The sequence below is a fragment of the Gouania willdenowi genome, chromosome 4 (assembly GCF_900634775.1).
Source record: "Gouania willdenowi chromosome 4, fGouWil2.1, whole genome shotgun sequence".
Classification (NCBI taxonomy): Eukaryota; Metazoa; Chordata; class Actinopteri; order Blenniiformes; family Gobiesocidae; genus Gouania; species Gouania willdenowi.
Genome location: NC_041047.1, coordinates 22,265,821 through 22,284,989, shown reverse-complemented (window position 1 = coordinate 22,284,989; position 19,169 = coordinate 22,265,821). Strand labels below are relative to the sequence as shown.

The 19,169-nt window shown below is 38.9% G+C and overlaps 1 protein-coding gene across 3 annotated transcripts in view; it reads left to right on the top strand.

Moving 5' to 3' along the window:
• Positions 1-19,169, top strand: part of sema6bb (sema domain, transmembrane domain (TM), and cytoplasmic domain, (semaphorin) 6Bb) — a 184,605-nt gene that overhangs the window by 84,020 nt on the left and 81,416 nt on the right. For all 3 annotated transcript variants that reach the window (XM_028444268.1, XM_028444270.1, XM_028444269.1), the window contains exons 2-3: positions 3,677-3,804; positions 6,002-6,116. In XM_028444268.1, coding sequence (XP_028300069.1) covers positions 3,696-3,804; positions 6,002-6,116 — 224 coding nt within the window. In that variant the 5' untranslated portion in view covers positions 3,677-3,695. The remainder of the gene's footprint in view (positions 1-3,676; positions 3,805-6,001; positions 6,117-19,169) is intronic.

Here is a 19,169-nt window from a genome sequence, read left to right as displayed (position 1 = left end):
TTGTCGCAAATGTGCATGACTGTAACAACAGTGTCGTAGGGATGAAAGTTCTCCCCCGCTGGATTTTCAAAGCAGATCACTCAGTGAGATAAGTGGGGACCCAAAGGGTTGGGTGTGTTTGAGCAGTTTGGGTGGAACGAGTATTTTACACTAGCGTGTGTGGGAAAATCTGAGAAACAAAAAGAGTAATATCTGGGTACAGTGAGATGTTTATTATCCTGTCCGTTGGATACACAGTGATTTACTGATTGTGTTTCCTGGCTGTAAAAAGGCAGTATAGGAAGTGCTGATGTACTGGTGGGCCTGTCAGACCTGCTGAGATTTGAGTCAGGGGGTCAACATTAGCAATGCTGAGGGCTTTTCCTCCGTCAGGTTTTGCTTAGTATCAGTGTCATTTCTCAGAGGGATCGTGTACGAAAGCTTCCTTCGGGTTAGGCTTGTTTTGCTACATGAATTACTTCCTGGAACTGCATGTGTTTCTGTATCTCCACCTCCATTAAAAGACACTCAGATAAGCTCCACTGGCTGAGAGGCAATTTGTGTCATGGAAGGCATTAAATTCAAGTAGAATAGCACCCCACCCCTCATTTCATTTTCTTTCATACCCTGCTTGATGTCCGTACGACTAAAAAGCCTTTCACTCACCCAGTGCTAGAGTTTAGATTCTTGGCCCGAGCCCGACCCGAGTTAGGAACGGACTCGGACCAAGAAAAAAAAAAAAAAATTGATAGAGTTTTCTGTTTGTTAGAAATAAATAAATAAATAGGGTAAATAGGGTACTATGAATTGCTCCATTAAAGCCTGTAAAACTGTGATAATGGCTGGAGTCACGTCATTACAATACCTTTTGGGCAGAGCTGCGGTGCGTGTGCGCGCGCACCCCCCCCCCCGCGCTATTAATCTACCGGCAGCAATACGTTCAATAAAATAATAATTTACGTCGGGTTTGCTTCGGGCTCGGGCCTACAATTTAAGATATTGGGTCGAGCTCGGGTTGTGTCGAGCTTTATGCCCCCGGGCCCGCTTCAGTTCGGGCTGGATTTTTAACCTCTACTCAGTGCCGGCCTTAGCCTCTTTGGCGCCCTAAGTGCGATTTTCCTTTGGCGCCACTTTATATGGCGTTTAAAAAAAAAAATGTATAGCAAGTAATTTATATTTACATTATTGTTATATTATTATTATCATCAGAATAATAATACTACACTTACATAGTGGTCATCACTATACCCACAAAGACACTTTACATAAAGAGAAAACATGAGCAAAATTACTTTTTTGACATTTTATTTAACTTTGATAAAAGGGTTTCACATAAACATATAAAAGAACACAAACAAGTAAATAAAAGCCAATTTAAATATCTTAGTAACAGGTTCAAAATACAACTTATTAATATTTTTTAGAGTAAAGCATTGCACAAAAACAAGATACAGATAAAAGATAGATCAAATATTCTATTTAATTTAAATACTTATGACTAAAATATTTTACTATTGACATTCACATTTTGTGAATCGATGCAACACTTCCAGATTTAACATAACAATCCCTAAAATTGCAGTAATGAACACACATCAATTTTAGCAGTTGCAGTTTGCAGAGGTGTTGCACAAAGAAACTATTTCGTAAAAATAGGCTCATTTTCTGGTGGTGCTTTATAAAGCAGCTTTAACTAACACAAGCTAATAAAGCCCCATTCATTCATCCTTCAGTACAGCCGTAGAAGTTTATTCTCCTGGTTTTCCTGCCAGCGAAGTCATCAATGACATCGTCACATTTCCTCAGTGAATCTGAAGGGGAAGAAAAAGAATGCAAAGTCTATCAATCAAACCAAGTCATGGGATATGCATGATGTGATTAGAAATTGATAAATACTTAGATATTTATAAACAGAATAAAAGCTGTACAAATTTAAGATGTAGCACAAAAGCAGATGGAAGTTATTTATTATTTATGAAGTAGATTGACACAGAATACTAATAAAACACAAGTTTTATTAAAAGTAAAAAGGTCTCTGCTAAATTAGAAATATTAGCGTTTTTCCTTAATAATTTATCCATCTATAATATGTTTACCTATCTATAGATCATGTCAAGTCATTTACAGTATATATACATATATCGATTAAATAAATATGGCCTACTATCTCTAATTGTATAAAACACTAACTGTGACGTCACTCCTTACATTTACATAATGATGCATAGTTCTCCTAAAATGATATTAAACTACAGTGTAATAAATTAATATAACGATGTTGCCACGCAATCAATGTTTTTGTTAAGCTAGTATTTGATCTGTTTCTGTTTAGCACTAGCTGCTAACGTGCCTTAGCAAGCTCTGCTAGCTTGTTTGATAGTCCACGACAATTCATTAATCCATGATAGTCAAATACTGGCTTATCTCTGGCTTTTCCATGTTTTTCCTCCTTTTCTTTCTATTTTTTTCTTCCCTGGGCTCCAGATAATTAGTTTGGTTGTTTAGACATGGCACCACTTACTGCAGCATTAAGCAGTAAACAACTGGCTTGAGCTGCCTGGGTCACGCTTCAGACAACCTGTCAATCGATTTGGGGGGCGAGAGTAAAACTTTTTTTTTTTTTAAATTTTCATCAAAACTAGTTATTAATAAAACTATCAAGTTCAGCATGCTAATAATATCAGCGCTTTTCTGGGTACTAGTACTTCTGAGTATATTTCTAAATCAGTATTTTTACTTACATATGTTTTAAAAGAAGTAAATGAATTTGTTACATTTCAATGTCCAGCTGTTACTGAGTAAATTATTATTTATTGTTTTACAATAATCAACGGACATTAAGAAACTACAAAAAATGAACAATCAAATGCTTCACATCGTAGTCGACCAACCACATTAAACGTAATGCACCACGCCAAAACACCACTGAATGCTGGTTATTTCAGTTTCATAATTTTTTTAAGTTTGAATTTAATTCATTGGTTATTTATTAAAACCTTTTGACAAACCTTTTCTTTTATACAGATGCCTTTGTGGAAAATAAATTCAAGATTTGGTCTCTTCCTTTTTACGTGTTTACTTGAGATGTTTACTGTGTGTAAGGGAATCGTGGCAAGATTTATTACAAAAACTAAACGTGGGGGATGAAAGTAACTCGTAACTTTTACTTTGCGTACTATTTAATTGAGCTACTTTTTAATTGTACATGAGTATTTTATATATGACTTTCTTGTACTCGTACTTGACTACAATCAAGTAACAGTACTTCTACTTGAGTAAAACATATTAGTAGTCTTTACACCTCTGCATATACCTCTGTGTCCTTCTGTCTTGCCCAAGATGTCATCATCTTTTTTTTCCTCTGATCTCTCGCTCTCATTGGATTCAGACGTGATTATGGCGGTGTGATGTTTGATGTGGTCATGGCACTGTTGCATGTCTTCAGTCAGGAGTGAGTGGACACTTCTCCTGCGGTGGATGACCTAATCCTTCACTCTGAGCGGCTTTTTATCTTTCCTCACATCAGGGCAAAGAGCCAGAGATGCCGAGGGAATACAAAGAGTCTCTCAGAGGAGAAAACTCGCTTGGCATTTAGTTTAGCCTGTCGGTAATTGACTTAAATGTTCATGTCTGTTTGTTTATGAAACATTGTCGCACGGCTTCATTTTCGACTTTGTTTCTTTGTGTTGTTCCACAGACTCCACAGTGGTGGTGCAATGGCATCCGTGGCCGCTTCCTCCTTTTTCTTGCTGTGTTTGCTGCTCCGATCAGCAAGCCTAGCGTTCCCAGAGGAACCCGGGCCCCTCAACTTCATCCCAACTGAAGGTAACGACCTCCTGACATTCTCGCCCTGTAACCTCCCACTCCCCTGTGTGCTGCGCTGTGACACGTGAAGTGCTGCATGGCGGCATATAGCACGCACAGTGATGAATTTAGGGGACGGGGGTTTAGGGTCACGGTGTGGGCTGCCAGAGGTCAGACAGGCTCTCACACGAAGGGTGTTGACTGCAGTCCAGGTCAGAAGGCGTGGGGTCACACGCAGAGAGAAAAAAAGAACAGAGTTGTAAGAAAAGGCCCACACATTTGTGACTTTCACACAAACCCTCCAGAGGCGCAGATTCCTCAACACTCAGACTTTATGTCTCCCCATCAGGTCAGCAGACTCCAGCTCAGAGAGAAGCTTGATTGATTGCAGTTCAGTACTATTGATTGATGGTTTTCCTGCTAAGTCCAGACCCTCCTACACTTATCAATACAAAACAGAGGAGACTTCTGAGAGCTCCATTGGAAGGGAGCAATTTTTCCAAATACAATTCAAATTAAAACGATTATTTTCCCTCGTAAAATCAAATGCAATTACATTCTGGATTACTAAAGTTCATTTACAATTCATCACAATTTCTGAGCCTTTAGTAAATAATCCCATAAAACTTACATGGGGTTTCCACTGGATACGTCTTCGTTACGCCACGGCTCCGATACGGTTTTGCTCCGTTGTCTCCTGTCTGACAATTCCCACCAGTTGCGTTTTGAGTACGCCGCGGCGCAGTCCGGTTGACGTCACAAGACCGAGGAGTTCCCGTGATATTTACATAATCACGCAAGAACGTAGGTAAAGGAAGTGTTATAAACTTTTTTTTTAAATAGTGAAGTACAATGACATATACAATAATAAAGTGCAGCAATATTCACAAACAAGTACAGATACAGACGAGCATTTAAGTCGTTAATAGAGCCAAGGAAATAGATTGAATTACATATATAATTAGAAAAAAATAAAAAAGAGAGAGAAAGGAGTGGAAACATAAATCAATAAAGATAATAAATAACGATAAAGTGGTGACAGGGAAACACATGAACACTTTTCAGTCATATATGTATATATTACATTATTTCATTTCACAGCTTTTTTGTTTGTTACACTTATTAGGGTATGAAAATATAAAGTTTACCTTTTGTTGTTGTTGTCCTAGCCACATGTTTTAGCTACAGCCAACAGATAAGAGATAATATGATGAAATATGATCTGAATTGTTTTATTTTGAAAAGGTGTTTTCATGTTTAGTATGTGCTTAACTTCCTGTTTCACTGTATTTGCTCTGTGCTGAGTTGTTGCATTGTGGTCCGGCATCCGAAGTCAATTAACGTAACTCAATTACAATTCATTTATGATTACAACAGCATCAGGTGTTTCAATTTTGGTTACAATTAGAAATACTTCATAATTGTAATTAGTTATCAATAACGCGATTACAATTCTAGTTGACCCCAACCCAGGTGTGCAGCAGAGTTGAGTTATAGAAGATGAACATGAACAGTTACATGTAGGACAAAGATAGAATAATCACAGGGATGCACAAACACTGATAGAAGACCTTTACAGAAAACCAGCAGCAATCAAAAATTGAAGGTGGAATAAAAAGTGTGAACACGTTCTTATCACCTCGAATCAAGGTCGAAAAAAGAAAGCTCGAAATAGCATTTCACCTGATGTATGTGCTTCTCTGTCAGTTATTTGTTCTTTCCCGTGTTTCTGCACATCCTTTCACACCACATGATCAAAAATCACGGAAAAGTTTTAGAATCTAGATTCTTCTCCCTCAAGAATTTTGTCTTTTCCTTGACGCACATTGTAGCCTGCCTTGTTTTCTAAACCTGGGGACATCGTTTCGCTCGTTTGAATGTTTGTGCTGCACCTTCTAAAATATCAAAATGAGTTAGTGCAGAATATTCATCACGAAAGTTCTTCAAAACATTGGGTCGATCTAACGAGTCGAGCACAAACACTTGCTAATTGTCTGCACAACACTGTTGAGATACACTTTTAGTGTTTGTTTGTGCTGCATGTCGATGTGCCATAAAGGCATATAAGCTTGAAATATACAGCTCAAAAGCCTTTTGACTTGAAAACGTTGTGTTTGCTGCTGAAGTGTCAAAACAAACTGCCACCGAGACACTTCTCTGTTTTCCTCAAAGATAGGTATCATTTTGAGATATGCTTTTGTTTCTCCTTACATGTCAGTGGTGAGAAGATATCCTGTGTTTATGGGTCGACCTCACAGAACATGGCTGAGACAAGAGCCTCTTCACATCCAGAGGATCCTTCAAGTCAACCGAACACTCTACATAGGAGCCAGGTACGAGAAAACACACAAATCTCTACTTGATGAATGTTGGGAATGCTAACAGACTATTGCATGAGATATGACCATATTCCTTTTTATTGACCAATATTCTAATATCTGAGCCTAAATCTATTGCCAATGTTAGTACTCAGTGTATGAGTAGAGCCCCACTGAAAGCGTATGCTACAGAATTCCCCATAGTGGCATTAACTTAAAAACAAGGCCAACAGTGTGTGAAAAACAAGACTACAAAGTATACCTTCTTCTGCTTAAGGGACCTGCTAAGACCATTTGCTTCATTCTATAATAGTGTTTCTCTATATTTTGACACACTATAGATAGATAGAGTGCTACTATTTGCAAGTTGCCTGTGCTGTGATTGACTGTGACAGCAGAAGGTGCCAGGGGGCTTAGAGTAGGTAGCTTTGGTCGTACAGCACGGAACTAAAACTGCAATTTTTTTTTTAACCCTCTGGGGCCTACGGATGCGCCGGCACGTCCTGACCACATGATTGTTTTAAAGAGCCAGTTTTTAAATTATGTTGATAGACCAAATGGAAATTTGAGGGAAATGCGCGCGTGTTTTTCCTTGACATTGTCTTGCGCGTTCATTGCATGCTCCGTGCATGAAGACCGGTGAGGAGAGCTTCAAAAATGAGTCGAAAGTGCTGTGGAGCGCTGTGAAATGTGACACTGTAGCTTCTTCCTATTGGTTGAGAAGAAGAAGCCCATCGTCCAATCAAAATTTCACATATAGCGGCCATTTTGTTGCCAGGCGACAGGTAAACAAAGAGAGATGGAGAAATCGAGAGTGAGTTGAGAGATTTGAGAGAATAGCAATTATTACTGTAACTAGTGTCTAGTATATTTGTTTTTTGTTTTATATCAACACAATGAGGCGCAAATCATTTGTCTTTCCCTGCATTTGTGATTCATACTTTTTTGTAAATAGTTGTACAAAATCGTCCGGGACATTGCTTCCATTTCACTGTCAATAGCTATAAGCGTGAGATGACGCACAAATGTTTGCTGTAGAGGTGAATGGATGCTGTCCTCTGGTACATTAATAACAGAGGTTATAAAATGCATAAATGACTAGTTTTTGACTTGTTGTGTTGCTGTGTGTCACATACTGTATGTAGAAGCAGCTCTCTGAGCCGTGTGTGTTACAGCATTAAACCACTACGTAGCGTCTGTAGCTTAGCATGAAGCTGTTTATCATGTTTACAGTTTCATGCAGAACGAGTAGCTATTAGATAAAGCTGATTCATTAAAGGAACTCTCATACATGTGTGCACCATGTGAATAGTGTAGCAGCAGCAATGGGTTCAGGATTAAAGAGAGATCTGCTTTATTCTGGTTCAGGCCATATTCTGACGGCTACGAGCTAGTAGTTTTCACTGAGGTGTAAAACATCCAGTTTTACATTTTCTTCAACTTTGTTTCAGATTTTGCCTAATTTCCATGCCAGTTTACCCATTTCCATTTAGTTTCAGTTTCATTAGTTTTCCCTAATTAGACGTCATTTTAAGCTATTGAACATCACTGAAATAGAGCCAAACAGGCTTAAAAGGGTTGATTGTGTTAACTGTTGTTATTCATTTCATATTTCTATGCTGCAGAAGTGCAACAAAAGCCTGTGCTGAAATCACGTGAGATTTAAAGTCTGTCCGTTTGCTAAACTTTATATACATTAGTCCACCCGTTGTATGGCGAAAAATAGTGGTAATTATAGCTGTGAATATTCACTGGTCTCACGATTCGATTTGATTCGATTACAATTATTATGCCAACCATTACTGCCCGTGGTTGTTTTTTCGCTTATGAATATAAGCAGTCAGATAGGTATCCATTCTTCATTATTTAGAAATATATATCGTAACACAATATAAATAGACATAGGTCTCGCCGTCTCTTTATTTGTAACACATTACTTAATCCTTAAATCAAACTAACACTGTGTGCAGTCAAGCTGCTGCTTCTAGTGTTTGTCCTGCTGAAAGAAAGGACACACACTGAATGAGTCTGAACTCAGCTGATAACAAGGAGAATTAATAAGAGTAAATACTAACATTACCTCAAATCTCTCAGTAAGTTATACACAGTAGTGTTGTTTTTTATAAAAAAAGATAATTAAATTTATACCAAACATTTAATACCCTAAGAAGGAATTATATGAACACAAAATAAACAGTACAGGCCTAGCCTGGTTACTGCCCTTATTATTGGTGTGAAAATGTTCATCATCACAAAGCAAGCAATCGATCCTTCAACATAGCAGTGTATTACAGCTGTGATGAAACATATAATATACTAAACAAAGCACTTCCTCATCCAATCCTTGTGCAATAGCTGCATCTTTATCCAGCTTAATCATGCATCTACCAAACATCACACTGACTGTGACCATATGAAACAGTCGCTAACTTAACGTCACTGTTCAAATCGAGTGTGAAGTGACAGAAGTCTGTGATCAACTCGTACATGCAGCTTGGATATCTTGGCTCATTAAAGCTCTTACCTGGGCTTTGGCTTCATTACAGAGGGCATGTATTACCCTTTCTGTGAAGCTCCTACATGATGAAGCTCACCCTGAGACTGCAGCGTCTTTAACAGGAAGTGAAGCGAGGAGTACTCCTGTTCCGTTCATAAAATCCAAAATGTGTCCAGATATCTGCTTTTAAGGTACTAGGTACATTTTTAATCACTTTATCTTCATTTTTGGTTCCCTCTGGACTGGTTTTCCCACAATTCAATGGGACGTCGTGTTTTTTTTTTACTTCACAACTTTATTGTCCTGCCACAAACCCAAAATAAGGATGCAATATTACAACGCCATAAATGATTCTTCTGCATCGCGATGCATCGTGAACGATTAATTTCAACAGCCCTAGTGGTAAATCATGATATTGTTCTTAGCTGAAAGGAGTGCCACCCCGTGTGGTCTTTTGCTGCTGTAGCCCATTTTCTTCAAGGTTTAATGTGTTGTGCGTTCAGAGATGTATTCTTCATTCCTTGGTTGTAACGAGTGGTTATTTGAGTTACTGTTGCCTTTCTATCATCTCAAACTAGTCTGCCCAATTTCCTCTGACCTCTTACGTCAACAAGGCATTTTCGTCCACACAACTGCTATTTTCTCTTTTTCGTACCATTCTCTGTAAACCCTAAAGGTGGTTGTGCATGAAAATCCCAGTAGATCAGCAGTTTCTGAAATACTCAGACAAGCCCGTCTGGCACCAACAACCATTCAAACTCACTTAAATCCCCTTTCTTACCCATTCTGATGCTCAGTTTGAACAAGGTGTCTTGACCACTTCTCAATGCCTAAAGTATTGAGTTGCATCCATGCGATTGGCTGATTAGATAGCAATTGAACAGGTGTACCTAATGTAGTGGCCCATGAGTGTATATCATCTAGTAATCTTATTTACCTAATCATGCAAGCTGTATTTTTGTCTTCAGAAGAACTCAAGTGGTTGGGAAAAAGAAAGTTATTGCAGAATAAAAGTCAAGGTCTTTATATGAGATAATTAAGTTTTAATGAGCTTACACCACATGTACTGAACTCCTGTCAGAATAGCTGCTACAATCGATGTTTCAGAAGTCTTTCCAGTCTACCTCAACAACACATCTGAATAAAGTGAGTGCATTCCTCATTATCAAACAATATCCTAATCATTTGATTCAGGTGTGCGGGGGCAGGTGCAGTCAGGACACTAACGTACTACTCACTAGTCATACTCAACCGCCGCATGATTCAACGCGAGCTGAACGTAAAATCGTCCTGGGACTGGCTTCACACTAAAAATCAAACATCCCCTTCTCAAAACAAAAGCATCTCTTCTTGTCTTCCATTTTGTGAATAAGGCTCTTGTTTTTGAAGTTAACCGGAAGTTTAGTCTGTAGCACACTGGCGAGTCTCCGAAAATCTCCAAATGTCGGCATGAATTGTGTTTTTGCGAGTTTTATGGATTAAATGACCACATGTTGATTTTCTACTTGGTCACTTTCTCACTTAAAATGCTTTCAGAACTTTCAAAGGTGGCAAATCAGCTGAAATATTTAGCCTCAGTGTGATTCAGGTTTTTGTCGTTGTAGGTTCAAAATGCATCTTGGGAAACTTAAAAGTATACTTCAGTGGGAACGCTCATCATCAGTCATCATCCTAACCATACTTACAGTATACAGTAGACAGTATTTACTCATTGAGTTTGTAGTGCATAGTACGTTAGTATGACATTTTGAACATGGCCACTGGCTGTGTTCAAAACTTACTTACTTACCAACTTACTACTCATACTAAATCTAAATAAGTATGTAGTGCGTTAGAGAGTATGAAAAAACTGAGTATGCGAGAAATACCCAGATGTATAGTATATCAGGACATTTTTGAAGTAGTTAACTGGATGTTTGGTCAGTAGCACAATGGCGGATCTCCGAAAATCTCCAAAATGTCGGCATGAAATTCGTTTCTGCAAGTTTCATGGATGAAATGCTCGTTTTCTACTTGGTCACTTTCTCACTTATAATTGTTTCAGAACTTTCAAAGCTGGATAATTAACGGAGATATTTAGCCTCCGTGTGCTTCAGGTTTTTGTTGTTGGGAAACTTGGAAGTAAACTTCAGTGGGAACGTTCATCATCAGTCATCATCCTAACCATAGTTATAATATATAGTAGATAGTGGTATTTACTCATTGAGTTTGTAGTGTATAGTATAGTCCTTGCTATTTACTGAGAGAAGGTTAGAATTAACAGTTTACATTTGAACTCTTATTCAGCCATGGCAGAACTGTCAGGAGACCCAAGAGCCTGTATGTGACCTTTAAATGTTTCCACTGCAGGTAAGGCTGTTAGAAAATATGATTCCAGAAACTTTCTTTTTTTTCTTTTTCTGCATCTGTATGAAATGATAAAATAGTTGTTTGAAGAAATGTAGCTGATAAACATCACCAGCATCAACAGCTGCATCAGAAGTTTGAATCCTGTCCCAAGAAATGTCACATCAAACTGAGTGTTGAGCTTTGAAGCTCTGCATATGTCTGTCAGTGTGATGAATGTGCTGATGCTGGACGGACAGTTGCCTTGGTGGTAATAAGCCAGACAAGGATGGCCTGCTGAGCAGCACCGTGCTCTCTGCTCTGAAGCTACTTCCTCGGCTCCCTGGAGCCATTCAGGAGCCGACCTGAAACCGCCGGGGCTAACAAAAAACATGCGTGTCAAAGATTTACAGCACATGCTGTCTCGAAATTAATCTAACTTGAAACATGTTAGAAAATATATGAGAGAGAGTTAATTTAAACCTGTTGCTTTGGTTATTTGATTTAGTGGGGGTAAGAAAGTGGATAAAACAGCACTATGCTGTGAGAATCACCCGGTCCCTGGCCTCCAGCTGGTCTAAGCTCACTACTGAGACCTGCTAGGAAATATCCATCACAATGCCAGCCATTGTGTCTGCACTGAGTGGGTCATTAAGCACACTCATGCACAAAGTCTGATCATAAAACTGTCCACAGACAACTACAGCTACTGTCAGCTGACAACCTTCCTCCACATTATACAGTGGCTCGTCAAATACTGTAATAAGTGTGCTTTTTTTTTTTAAATTTACAGCTGCAGTTTTACTGAAAAGTAATCCGATACAAATGTCTCAGACAACCGGATGATAATCAAATGCAAAACTGACAGGCCGATCACCCAGCAGGCGGAGAGAGAAGAGAACACTCCAAGACTGCACTTCTTTTAAATGTTAAATTGTGTTTTATGGTTTTGTGTCTGAAAGTTTAAAGTGCTCCAACTAAAGAGTCATGGAGAAATGTGTGCGTGCACCACAAACCGCCTAGCAGTGAGATAGCTTCCCTTAGTGCCCGATTGATAAATATGTACCTGTGGTGGCAGATATGAGTGCCAAAAAGCTCCTAGAGAGCGAAATTTGATAATCCTATCACCATTAGCATAGCTGCTCCTCAGAATGCAAGCACTGCCTAATCCATGCCCCAAGCTTTGACTGAGAGCCACTTCTTCTACCTGTGCCCTCTCCAGCCCTCGCTAAATTAGAGAAACGTGTGCATTCGGCTGCTGACAGGTAGGGTAAGCTCATTGCGGTGCTAATCCCCATTTAGCGTAAAGTTGGGGTTCCTGTGGTCTTCAGCTTTGAGTAACATTCAAAGGGTTTATCCACACATAAACAAACCAACCAGTGTGACAGCCAGTTGGCATTATGCAGCTAAAGGCTTGATATTAAGTCTAATATAGCTTAGCAAAATTACAGAACATTTGCAGAGTGTGCATACAGTATGTGTGAAGGATGGCGTGTTGATTTAAGTTGATTAGCCCAGATCTCAGAGGTCAGACGCCTTACAGCAGTTATGACTGAAACAAATAGCTTACAGCAGGAAAACCGAGAGGATATCATTTATCCATGTTTTACACCCACTTATTCTGTTTGGGTTTTTTTACTGCAAGTGGAAAACATTAAAACCCATGTACGGCAGTCAGTCAGCTGTGGCTGGTACAGAAAGTTTACTGATCAAAAATCCCCTTCATAATAAAAACCCAAAGGTTTTTTTTTCTTCTTACAATTTATTTGTTGTCATGCCTAAAGCAAATTGTTGCTGCTAAAATCACTCTATAACACTATTATTCCCATTAAACAGAAGTGTTTTTTTTTGACTTTTTTTCTCGAAATTAAATGTACAGTTTCTCAGGCGGTTTGGTTCTTTTACAACTTTTAAAATATTTAAAATCAACTTTTTCAAGATTTGTATCATCTTCCTATGTCATTCCCTCATTAAAAACATGCCTGGTGTCTTGCCTTGGCTCATTCATGCATGTTTGAGTAAACTTTAAAAACTCTGACGGCAGCCATTTTAGGTGTAGATTCGCCTGAGTCCTCCTAGGAACGCCCGCACCTCCTAGAAATGCCTCGGACCTTTCGTCCCGCCCACTGCCCCACAGCAGAGCGCCCCTCCCCCGTCTCTCGAGAAGGCAGCAGCACAGCATTTTATTGCAAAACATAGCTTCATAATGATGTCTGCGATTTCATAGCAACATGTAGCTTCATAATGTAACTGTCCTTAGCCAAACATCCGGCTCCAAAATGTAACTATTTATGTTGTATTTAACATAAAATAAATGAATAATCAAATGTTTAGTTGCCCTTTATGATAAAAAATGTTATATCATGTTAAATTTATATTTTCATTGCAACATAGTTTCATTATATATTACTGAATCCCAAAATGTAGCTTCTTAAAGGGGACATATCATGCTAAATCCACTTTTTTAGCCCTTAAATGCATTTTGTTGTATATTTAGAGTGCTTAGAAGTACAGAAAAAATCCAATTAGTCTCTTCAGGTGCTCCGTAGATATCTTTATATCCTGTTTTACTCATATTTTTCAATCTGTTTCGATTTTTCTATTCTCTATTACGTTTTTTGAACTATTACATCACAGTATTTGCAGCGGAACTGTCAAATTAGGACATCAACTTCAGGTCCAAGCTCAAGGATGCCGAAGTTACGAGAGGATAAGTCAAAATGTTTGGTTGTTGGATGTAGTAACCCACACGCTTCATTACACCGTCTCCCAGCATCAGAACCTTTTCAAAGTGCCTGGTTGAGTTTTATTTTTTATGGAAATGTACCCACATCTGTGGGTAAGGTCATTTTTGTGTGCGCTAAGCACTTCAATGATGACTGCTTCAGCAACCTCCACCAGTATAAAGAAGGATTTGCTGAAAGACTTTGTCTGATTGAGGGTTCAATTCCTTCTATCTTTGGAGACGACGAACAGAGCACTTCGGTAAGCTGTAAATAACGCTAAAAAGTGTGATGATAAGACGTCCCTGTCATTGTTTTGTTAGCATTAGCAGTTGCACCGGCTTCAGACTTCATATGTTAGCGCTGTGTGCTCGTTTTAGATCCTTGATGATATGGCCTACGTGATTTAATTTAAGTCTAAAGTTTTCATTAGTCATTTCATTTTGCCGTTTTTGTCTCCGAAAAGACTGTATTAAAATGCATTTCGTGACGTTAGCTTGGCACTAGCGTTAGCTCGGTGCTTGCGTTAGCTCACTTGTTAGGGTTCTGCAGGTTCATCATCTTCATTTTCATCTCGCTCCGCCGGGTCAGACTCTGGCTCTAACATGTAAGACTGGATGGACAAGTCTTCTGTTGTTGACATTTTGTAAATAACCTCTGAATAAAAAGTTTATGCACCGCTACATAGCCGTATCTCTTCTATCAAACTACAAAAATGGCCGAGCAGGGTGGAGTTGAACCGAGTGTCACCTGAAGAGGGGGCGGGGTATGGAGTGTCTCATTTGCATTTAAAGAGACCGCACCAAAACGAGTTGCTCTCAGAAGCACATCAGAAAAGGGGTAGAAAAGGGGTCTGTGGAGCTATAATAATGAGGAATTCAGACCCAAGCATTGCAGTTCAGCTTTATATAGACCACAACTGTATGATTTATATGTAAAAAGGAAGGATTTAAAACCATGATATGTCCCCTTTAAAGTGACAGAGGCCTATTTGAAGACATTTGATGCAGCCTTGATGCGAGAGCACATTTATTCAAGGCAGTTATTTTATTTACAGACCAATATCAGGTTGCATCATCATTGTAGCGTGCTATAGAATGGTACTGTGTGATTGAAAAAAGCAAAATACCCCCCCTTTAAAATATTTCAGTTTGTATGTTTTAGTATAAATATACTTAAAGCTGGTGGAGAAGATAACTTTTTATCAGATAAAGACATAATACAACTCATATTGCAATAAATCGAACATCATTTGCTCGGAAAAAAAGCGCACAAAAAATCACTGTAAGAATGAAGGAAAAAGACATTCGTCTACGGGATTCCACATCCCACAATGCAATGCTCTGAACTTTTCTGACAATGTCAATGAGGGCTTTCAATGGAGATCAAAACAAACTTTTGAGCGGCACATGTTCTTCAAGTTATTGATCTGAGGCATAGACTGTATCGGATAAAAAAGAATAAAAAATATCCAGCAACTTTAAGATTAAGATTTTTTTAAGTAACGTAATATTTCAGTTAATATTGGCAGGATTTTATCAAAGTTCTTCGTTAAGTGATAAATAATTGTGAGTGCCGTGCTCAGCCACAAACCTGCTGCCTATAGGACAAAGAATGGTTCATTTCTGTAGCTACATTGGGAAACCTGTGGGCTTAGGAGGCTATGACCCTGTGTCAGTTGTTGTTTGGAGAGCCAGGAGAATAAAGTTCACAAGCTGGTCATGTCAGAAATGTAGGAAATGTTGAGCGTTTCTCTTGTGCCTGTGTTGACTTTGTATCAAATATACCCGTGGCGACCGTGGCTCAGGTGGTAGTGGGTCGTCTTCTGATCGAGAGGTTGGGGGTTCGATCCCAGTACCTGACTATGTGTCGAAGTGTCCTTGGGCAAGACACTGAAACCTAAGTTGCTCCCAGTGGTCGACTAGCGCCTTGCATGGCAGTCCTGTCCCACTGGTGTGTGAATGTGAGAGTGATTGGGTGAATGAGCTGATATGTAAAGCGCTTTGAGACTGCTTCAGTGTGGTGATAAAGCGCTATATAAATCAAGTCCATTTTACCATTTTTACCATTTACCCAAAGGGTCGAGACATCCACGAAATAAGGGCTGAGGCATGTGGACGCAGCAACATGGTCAGAAATAGCAAAACAGGGAGTTTGATGATTAGTTAAGTCCAGAGGTGACAAGTAATGAAGTAGTAGTTTTTTCTGCTATCTGTACTTGAGTATTTTTTATTTTTTGGCAACTTTTTACTTTTACTCCTTACTTTTTTTAAAGCAAAAATCTGTACTTTCTACTACTTATATTTAAAAATGAGCTCGTTACTTTTAAGACTTTCGAAGATGATGACAAAAAAAAGAGTTTTTAAAAATGTTAAACTCAAAGCTGTTCAGGGTTTTATTGAGCATTTGCACCTTTTTGTTTCTTGACACATTTTATTTATAAATTGTGTTTATTCCGAGTAGGGATGTGTATTGATAAGGATTTAGCGATTCCGATGCCTTATCGATTCCTGCTTATCGATCTGGTTTTTAATCGATTCCCAAATAGGCTGAAAAACAAGTAGTACATGAGTACAGAAAATAATACAACCTGGTTTATTAGAATAAATATCAGGTTTAATAATATAAATCTTAATTATTCACCACTGAGAATGAACAATACTTAAATGAGTGTCCATTAAACAAATAAACAATACTTAAATGAGTAAAATCATTATCACACAACGTTAGTAAGTACATTCTATTTATATAGCACCTTTCATAGACATAAATCACAAAGTGCTTTACAGTAAAAACACAGTGCTTCACAAAACAGAATAAACAATGATTTACAAAGGTACAATACAAGACAGTCCTTCAAAATAAGGAAAAAGAAAATACAATGTTTACACCAAGTTAATAAAAGAGGATAAATGAAAAGCTTGTCTGTATAAAAGTGTCTTTAGCAGCATTTTAAAGGAGTCAGTGAAGTTAGTGCAGCGTAGAGCCAGCGGCAGAGTTGTTTAATTTTACCTGCTGTGCTCGTGCTAGCACTGGTGCTGCTTAGTGCGTCAAAGACACGGCATTGTTTGAATATAATGCCATGTTGTGTTTGTGTGGCCAAATGTTTTGACATATTGGTTATGTTAACGCCTTTGGTGCACAGATCGCTCTTGCAGGAATTGCAAGTTACGATCCCCGAGGTGTCGTCCTTTTTTTTTAAATTACATCCATTTTTCCGAGGAGACATTTCTCCACAGCGCATCGATTTGCATGCTCAGCTCACCTCTGCTGCAGCAGCTTGTGTGTGTGACATGACATCATTGCAAATTTGAGAGTGTGGTACGTTTGTTTACGGTGGCGGCGCAGCCCACGAAGGATTGATAGCAGAATTGTAAATGTTTTTTGTTAGCGATTCCAAAGAGTCGTTTGACTAAGAACCGGTTCCCAATGCACATCCCTAATTATGAGTGCTAAATTCTCCAGATGTTCAAAGGTAACAGATTGAACTTGTTTTCATGTATCAGTTTTCTACAGGTTCTTAAAAAAAAGATATGGAATCTGGACATTTGTTCTAATTTTCACTTTTTACGTTTTTCCGTAAGGTCCCATATCATGCTATTTTTCACCCAACTCCATTTGTTCAAAGAAATGCAAAAACATAGTATTTGAGGTTTATTTTCCTAAACTTGCCTGTTTTTCAGAGTTTTAGCCTCTGAAAAGTCACTTTCTGAGCAACTCTGCACAAACAGGCTGATTTGCAGCCTACTTATGCATATTCATGAGTGGGCGTGTCTATAGACAGGACACTGACTTCCTCCTCCCCCTACGGTGACGTAGGGCCAGAGGACGGTCCGCTCTCCTCCCACCCACTCCGTAGCTGAGCTCATGCTGCTTTATAAACACAAGACAGAGCGTGGGGGTGGGGCGTTCACCGGTACATACATAGACTGTAGAAAATACATACATAGCACTGCGCAAAGGACGCTGAAATGCTCACCTTTGTGGGCGTGTCTGTTTACATGTCAATCAGGGCAAAGAGCTTCCTGGAGGCGTGGCTTCTCCAGCTCAGTGTCGCATCAAATTTGTCATCAAAGTGGGAACGTGTCATTAAATTGGAGCGAGGTGTTTGGGGTCACCCTGTAGTAAGAAAGGAGCAAATCACCCTCTAACTAACGATTGAGGAAATCAATGAAAATAACACTTTGGGCATGTGTATGAAGCCCAAATAACACTTTTATCATGTTTAAAGCACAGAAAAGTTAATTTAGTGTAACATGGACCCTTTAAGTACATTTAGTAGCATGTACATTTTTATTGTTACTCAAGTAAGGGAGCAACATCAAGAGTTTTACTTTTACCAGAGTCATTTTTATTCAAGGATCTATACTTTTACTTGAGTACTGAAAACTAGTGCCGTTGCCACCTCTGGTTAAGTCATATACAGTAGTACATGTACTCACAGGATTAGGCATCACAGGATGAGAGTTCCTTAGTGAAATAATCAGAATTGTGTGTGAAATTCACTAATAGGCATGTAAACAAACAACTTCACATGGGTCACATAGAGGCAGCAGTATAGATAATTTCCTTTCCAGTGCACTGAAATTGAAGCGCTGGTGCCAACCATTCTGACTGAGGATCTATTCATTATGATAATGTTGAGGCAAAAGAAAACACTTAACTTAGGAATATAGCAACCTGATGCCACTTATCCTCCATTGGTTTATTCAGATCTGTTGTTCGTAGTAAAACGCTCACATAAATACTAACTTGTGGAATGCCACACACAGGATAGGAGGATACCCCGTCCATCTGGTCAAGGAAGAGGGTGAAACCCAAACTGAGCACGCAGCACAGATGGAAGGCAAAGCCAGATCAGAGATCCAATCGATACCACAGCACTAGACTTGTCATGGCAGATTTACAGATTAGTTCATTCAAAGCATGTCCCGGCGCCTACACTTCAGATACATCCCAGCAGATACAAAGGCCTTGATCAATATGCATGCATCAGCTGTTTTCTGCCTATCTCAGCTCACATTTAGTTAGCATTTTTCACAGGAACGTCCAAGGTTACAGCAGAATTATCAGCAGATTAAGAGGGTGAGAAAGACATGCATGACATTTTGTTTTTGGGTGATGTGGAGCAGCCATGCAAGTGTAGCATACAGCGTAGCAATCAACTAAATCCAACAAGAAGTACATTTTAGGCCTTTGGGTAAGAAATAAGTCTAATTTAGGGCAGCAGAGGAAAATTCAGTGCAGTGAGTGGTTTTTAATGAGTAGAAGCATGGGAAAAAGGAAATTATTAGACATCATTCTACAGCTAGGTGGCATTTCTCATTATATGGATCAAGAGATGCGTTTGCTTGTCTGATGGTATTTAGCAAGGTAAATGCTTTTGTTATATCTTTGTGTTGTATGGTGCAGTTAACTGCAGTGGAGAAACCATACATGTACAAACTCCCCATATGGAGGAAACACTCATTTCCATTTGTTCTAAGAACCCCAAAAACATAGTATTTGAGGTTTATTTTCCTA